The sequence below is a fragment of the Squalius cephalus genome (genome assembly GCF_949319135.1).
Source record: "Squalius cephalus genome assembly, chromosome: 19".
Taxonomy (NCBI): Eukaryota; Metazoa; Chordata; class Actinopteri; order Cypriniformes; family Leuciscidae; genus Squalius; species Squalius cephalus.
The window spans coordinates 35,590,379-35,597,919 of NC_137140.1; the positions used below are offsets into that span (position 1 = coordinate 35,590,379).

Here is a 7,541-nt window from a genome sequence, read left to right on the forward strand (position 1 = left end):
TAAATAATGGATTTAAATAAAATAATACATATAACAGTACATTAAAATTATTGATTTATTTAGATGTTCATACATTTTAAACAATTTTAATGTACTGCTATTTGTTTTATTTAAATCCATTATTTATTCATTCATTTTGATCAATTTTAATTTACTGATATGGATTATTAATTATTTAAATTGATTTATTTTTCATTAATTAAATTAAATTAATAAATTTTACTGTCGTGTAAATGTATATGTACACAATGTATTACTTTTTTTACATGATCATTCATTTTAAACAAAGTAATACATATGACAGTACATTAAAAATTGATTAATTGAATGAATGGAAAAATAAATCGATTTAAATAAAAAAATACAAATAACAATGCATTAAAAATTATAAAAATTGATGAAAAAATAAATAAGAAATGGATTTAAATAGATAAAATAATAGATATAACAGTACAATAAAAACTGATTAAAATAAATTAATACATTTATTTATTTAAATAAATAAAATAATAGATATAACAGTACAATAAAAACTGATTAAAATGAATTAATGCATTTATTTATTTAAATAAATAAAATAACAGATATAACAGTACATTAAAAATTGATTAAATTGAATGAATGATTGAATTTATTTAAATAAATAAAATACATATAACGGTGCATAAAAGATTGATTAAAATGAACAAATTAATTTATACAAATTTTGATTTACATAAAAAAATAGCTATAAAAGTAAACAAAAAACAACAGAAAGTAATAATAATGTAACTTAATATTTTCCAAATAATATTTTACACATATTTATTTTATTTTTTTCATAGGATAATTTGGGTATAAATTGACTTACTGTAAATTTCAGGACATAAATGGAGTCCCTCCATTAGGAAGATCATATTTTAATCATCCCTGGCATCTAAAAGACTGAAATCCAAAGAAAGTCATACTAAAATGTTTAAATGCTTTTACATACTGATAATTGCTAACTAATATACTTACTGTTCCTCCTGGACACTGTTGTCATTATATGCCGGTTGTGTGTGTGTTTCGGCAGTAGATGGCGCCATTGAGCCGAGAAGCTCCTATAAATCACTTCACTCTTCTGAACATTTTCCAATTTATCAAGTGTCATCATATCAATCATCTAATGTCAAGAGTAAATAAAGTCACGTCGCAATCAGTAGCATTGTGAACCTCTGATTAAACACACACACGTCAAGTGCCTCCAAATTACTGCATTCATTTCTGATAGTATTTGCCGTGATTTTGTGAGTGATTGCACAATTAACAGATTTCAGCGGTAAAGCCGGAGTCAGGCTGAATCAGCATCTGTTTTCTCCTCTAGATCTGTCCGACTGTGGTCTTGTGAGTTTCCCTGATGGCGTCTTCAAGATGATGCGCAGCGTCACACACAACATACACACAATCTCTCTGGCCAACAACAGCATCAAAGCCTTGAGCAACAAGTTCTTCCTCACCTTCACACAGTTGAGAGGTACGGCTTTCAGTTCTTCTGTCCACAGCTTCAGGCGTCTCTCCTGACCACACGTTTCCTGACACACTGCAGTTATTACTGCTGGAGATTAATCATTTGATTATATCAGATGATCACGTCACCGTCTCGAGTCGCACGGGTTTATCTGTGGCAATAGCCAACAATACATTGTACGGGTCAAAATTATAGATTTTTCTTTTATGCCAAAAATCATGAGGATATTCAGTAAAGATCATGTTCCATGAAGATATTTAGTAAATTTCCTACCGTAAATATATAAAACATGTATTTCTGTGAGTGAATGCAGCACAATCGCAACATAAATGTAGAACTTTAAAGGAGATTTTCTCAATGTTTCGATTTTTTTGCACCCTCAGATTCCAGATTTACAATAGTTGTATCTCGACCAAATATTGTCCTATCCTAACAAACCATACATCAATGGACGGCTTATTTATTCAGCTTTCAGATGATGTATACATCTCAATTTCACAAATATTGACCCATGTGACTGGTTTTGAGGTCCAGGGTCACAGATATTAAAGTATAATGTGGTTAATCCAGTGAAGTCTTTCATATAAACGGATGAATCAACTTTTATGAATCATTCTGACATCAGCAGAAAAACAGCTTCACATTACGAGACTGAAATCAATCAAATAATTATATTATTAAACAGATTCAAACTCTACATTCTGAAGCATTTCAAAGTGATTCATTCATCATGCTTTTGGCTCAGTAAGATTAAAAAAGGAGAATGAATATAGCCTACTTTTATTCAACAAGGAGCACTAAATTGATCAAAAGTGACAGTAAATACAGTTATAATGTTACAAAAGATTCTATTTCAAATAAACGCTGTTCTTTAGAACTTTCTATTCATCAAAGAATCCTGAAAAACAAAATGTATCAACTGCAAAACTGTTTTCAACTGATAATGATCATAAATGTTTAATAAAATCCTCATATTAGAGTGATTTGTGAAGGATCATGTGACACTGAAGACTGGAGTAATGATGCTGAACATTCAGCTTTGATCACAGGAATAAATTACACTTTACTATATATTCACATAGAAAACAGCTGATTTACATTGTAATAATATTTCTACTGTATGTTTGATCAAATAAATGCAGCTTTAGTGCAGCAGAAGAGATATTCTGTTTCAGAGTGACTTGCAGTAGTTGCATCATTTGCAATGCTTCATGGGAGTTTTGGAGCGGTTTCTAGCGTTGCACAGAGTACACCAGCTCTGACGGATATAGATCACATGACGAGCGTATACTGTATGCATGTGTGTGTTTTGTTGTTGTAGAGCTGGATCTGCAGGGAAACGTCCTCACGAAGCTGCCAGAGGCGGTCGGAGACATGGAGCTCTTGGTCAACATCAACCTCTCCAAGAACCAGCTGACGGTGTTCCCTGAGCGGCTGCTGGACGTGAGAAGCCTCGAGCACATCAGCGTGGAGGGGAACCGCATCACAGGTGTCAATCACATCAGTCGCAGTCACAGATGCTGTTTCTAATGCTCAAACAGGGTTGAAAAGCGGATCAGCCAATGCACACGCGCAGTCCTAACTCTCCCAATCAGCGATTGGCTGTTTTATTTAGAAGGCGGGGCTTATTCAATTCAATCACACGTATTTGTACAGCGCTTTTCACAATACACATCATTTCAGAAAATGCATGAGTCCATATTACAATTTAGAGATCATGTTATGCATTTCAGAAATGTACATTACAAAATCACAGTTAGTGAAAAAAGTATTCATTTAAACAATGTAATAATTTAAGGCTCATTGAAGTAATGAATACTTGTTTGTTAACAAATGATTATGACATTTAGAAAAATGTAGTATTAGTGCGTGTTAATTTATGATGATTATGATTATTCCGCCATATTGCACTTTCTCCCATTCATTAGTAATATGAGTGCGCCGTCTTTGTGTTTATAAAGTGAGTCTTTGATATTAACTAGATGCTTTTTGAATTAATAGTTCACCCTGAAATTAAGTGCCCAAAATAGATAATATATATATATTATATATTAATATATATTATATATATATATAAGTACATAAAACATTTATGGATGAATGTTTTTTGAACATTCATTCAGAATCAAATCAAAAATAAAATTTTAAATTACATTTTTTAACCCAGTTTTTGGGTTTGTCCATACTTGACCCAAAGTTGGGTTAAAATTTTTAATTACAAAATGGTTTATGGATGTATGTTTTTTGAACATTCATTCAGAATCAAATTGAATTAATGAATGAATGAATAAAAATTAAGACTTAAACAAAGTAATACATATAACAGTACATTAAAAATGTATTAAAATGAACGAAAAAATAAATAAATTGATTTAAATAAATTAGTAATATGAGTGCGCCGTCTTTGTGTTTATAAAGTGAGTCTTTGATATTAACTAGATGTGTTTTGAATGAATAGCATTCAAATGAAATTAAGTGACCAAAATATATATATATATATATATATATATATATCAGTACATAAAACATTTATTAAATTGAATGAATGAATAAAAATAAGACTTAAATAAATAAAGTAATACATATAACAGTACATTAAAAATGTATTAAAATTAATAGGGGAAAAAATAAATAAAATAATACATGTAAAATTGATTTTATACCAGCTTTATTTCAATTACCGAAAATGATTTTAGTTAACAATAGCAACACTGATCTGCTGTTTTCCATGCAGTGAAAGTGTACAGGAATGAGTGCGGTCATGTTCCAGAAAGGACCAAATAAACCATAAATTATCATAAAACTACTAGACTACTGTTAAGAGACATTTTCCTGGGCTTGACTCGGTTAGAATATCGACTATACATCATCTGTAGTCATATATCTTTGAAATGACATGAGGATGAGTAAATAATGATCTTTAGGCGAATCATCTCTTTAATTATGTTCCAAACGGAGAAACCGGCATGAAGTGTGCCAGCGCTGGGAAACACTAATTACAAGACAAAACGGTAATCAACTCTCATTAGACCTGTGTCATTCACACTGTCCCTGAACACACTGAAGAGGACACTAATGGACAGATCGCTGCGACTGCAGAGAAAGGACACCTTTATAAATCACACACACACACACGAGTGAAAGAGAAACCAGATCTGAAAAATATGGCAGAATAATCCTCAAACACACACATTATGATAATGTGTGCGGGACATTTTCTAAGCAATGGAAATCTGATCTATTTTAGGCCCTTTAAGATCGTGTTGCACTGCAACATTATTCTCATGATCATTAAGCACATTTACCCTCAAACTGTCATTAGTGTAATTAAAGGAAATGTTTAGATGCATATCTTTTTTTTGTAATTCTCAAAGGTTGAAAATCTAATGAAACTAATGAAAATCTTCATGACAATAATGTAACATTGCAAAAAAATGTAATGCCTTTATATATAATGCATTATAAACGTGTTAATCTTATAACGCATTATCATATGAATACTTGTAACCAGTTATAATACTCATCTATTCATTGAACACACCTTTAGAAAGTATAATGCATTCAAACCATAGACTGTAAAGATTCAAACGCATGGCGAACAACCGGTTTCCTGCAAATATTACAATGCATTTTAACTTTGGTTACAATTATTTGTGAAATGATATAAGGCGTTACAACATACGTTATGAATACCTTTATAATGCATTATGCAAACTTTAAGGCTTTCAAAGCAACTAAAGTCGTCAAACACACAGAAAGTGAATGTGTTCCTCAGACATCTGGAGAAATGAGTCTGTAGACGTGAAGCGCTTCGAGAGTTTTGGACCGAACCGCTGAGACGCTCGATGGAAAGTTCAGAAAATGTCAGAGAGTCTATCACAGATAATCATGAGATATTAAGTGCATCTGCACACACTGAACAAGACATTCATTTCATTATTGTCAACAAAATTCAAACCCACACAATGCCTCTGGATGTATTAAAAAAAGATATGCTTATATGAATAATTGACGGATATAGACATCGATGCAGTAAACAACTACTTCTGATTTCCAGCTTTCTGTCCGAGATCAGGGATTTTGAAGCAGCTGTAGGGAAAATCTCGGAAAAATTGCACAATAATGAACCCATGTTGTGATATTTAGAAGCAAACTTATAGGATTTCATATTTTATCCAGTGTATTAGAAATTAAAAAATATGGGATTGGTCATATTTTTTCTGCTGCACTAAAGCTGCATTTATTTGATCAAAAATACAGTAAAAAATGTGAAATATTATAATACACACATATAGAGTTTTCTTTGTGAATATATAGTAAAGTGTAATTTATTCCTGTGATCAAAGCTGAATGTTCAGCATCATTACAGTTTTACAGCAGGAACAGAATGTCTCCATTTCCATAACAATTCACAAAGGCTTTCATAATACTTCTAACAAGGATTCATTACAAATAAAACCCAGACGCTAAATTATGGTTTCCATGGCGATGTATTTTCTTTGTGATAATCCTATGGTTACAGAAGATGAGAGCATCTCAGAACATCATAATCTCACATGAGTGCAGCCGATCTCAATGCAACATCATGACATCAAATAAAGAGAAAGTAATGCAGGAGAAGCGCATCACGGTTCGCTGATAAACACTTCAGGCTCCACGAGAGTTTCAGCGCTTCAGTAACATGAGGGTTTGATCTTTTAAAGCTGAAGCGGGACATTTCTGCTTCACTAGTGGCACAATAATGAGTGTTTCCCAACAGGTTGAATTTTTTTTAGAAACGAGTTTGTGTTTCTAAGATGCCATTTCACGTATTGAGACTCCAGTTGCTTCATTAAAATCCATTGCTCTCCTTCTAGCTGTGTTTTAAAGGTTTTTTTTTACTAAAAATGTTAGATCTTTAATGTTTTTGTAAATAAAGTGATCTTAAAGTCAAAGTCTCTCTGTCTCTTTCTCGTCTCTCTCTCTGTCTCTCTATCTCTGTCTCTCTCTCTTTCTCTCTCTCTCTGTCTCTCTCTCTATGTCTCTCTCTCTGTCTCTCTCTGTCTCTCTATCTCTGTCTCTCTCTCTCACACACACAGATTTACCGGTGGAGAAGCTGTCTCTGATGCCGTCACTGAAGACTCTGGATGCGAGATGTAACCCGTTGACGGCAGACTCCTCGTCTTTCCCGCATCAGTTCACGATCCTCACATAATCACGCGGTAAAGAAAGACGAGAAACGCCTCTTTCTGACGCTGCCTTTCTGTTCTCATGCACTGGACCTCATGCTGTGCCTCAGAATTTTTCAATAAATATTTATTAAACTGTGCAAACGACTTTTGCTCTTATTTTTGTACAGTCGTGTTGGACAGATGGACACATGCTGCTTCATTTTCATTCCACCTGTGATGGTAAATTATACTTAAAAAAACACAACTCAAAATAGAAATTCAAAAAGTTCTAGAACTCAAGAACACCATTAAGTTTTCTATAAATATTTAAGGCTGTGTCAAAATTACCATAATAATGACTTGCCCCTTTGGACTCAGAGATGGTTAGTTTCTGTGGCAACATTCACAAGAATGTTATATATATATATGTAATATGTAATATATATATATATATATATATTATGTCATAATTTACTCATCCTCATGTTGTTTCTGTATTTTCTTCTGTGGAACACAAAAAAGATATGTTAATTTTTTTCAAAAGGTTTTGTCTATACAATGAAATTCCAAAATTGTATTTATAAAATATATAATATATAAATGTTTATAATATATATATTTTATTATTCATGTATAATTTGTTTATAAATACTTGTATAGCTATATATAAACACACATATACATATGTGTATGTGTATATATATATTACACTGAACAAAATTATAAACGCAACACTTTTGTTTTTACCGCATTTTTCATGAGCTGAACTCAAAGATCTAAGACTTTTTCTATGTACACAAAAGGCCTATTTCTCTCAAATCTTGTTCACAAATCTGTCTAAATCGGTGTTAGTGAGCACTTCTCCTTTGCCGAGATAATCCATCCGTCTCACAGGTGTGGCA

At 32.1% G+C, this 7,541-nt stretch overlaps 1 protein-coding gene across 4 annotated transcripts in view; it reads left to right on the forward strand.

Moving 5' to 3' along the window:
- Nucleotides 1–6,792, forward strand: part of lrrc20 (leucine rich repeat containing 20) — an 8,743-nt gene extending 1,951 nt beyond the window's left edge. For all 4 annotated transcript variants that reach the window (XM_079851221.1, XM_079851223.1, XM_079851222.1 and 1 more), the window contains 3 exons: nucleotides 1,346–1,495; nucleotides 2,811–2,978; nucleotides 6,568–6,792. In XM_079851221.1, coding sequence (XP_079707347.1) covers nucleotides 1,346–1,495; nucleotides 2,811–2,978; nucleotides 6,568–6,683 — 434 coding nt within the window. In that variant the 3' untranslated portion in view covers nucleotides 6,684–6,792. The remainder of the gene's footprint in view (nucleotides 1–1,345; nucleotides 1,496–2,810; nucleotides 2,979–6,567) is intronic.
- The last annotated feature ends 749 nt before the right edge of the window (nucleotides 6,793–7,541 follow it).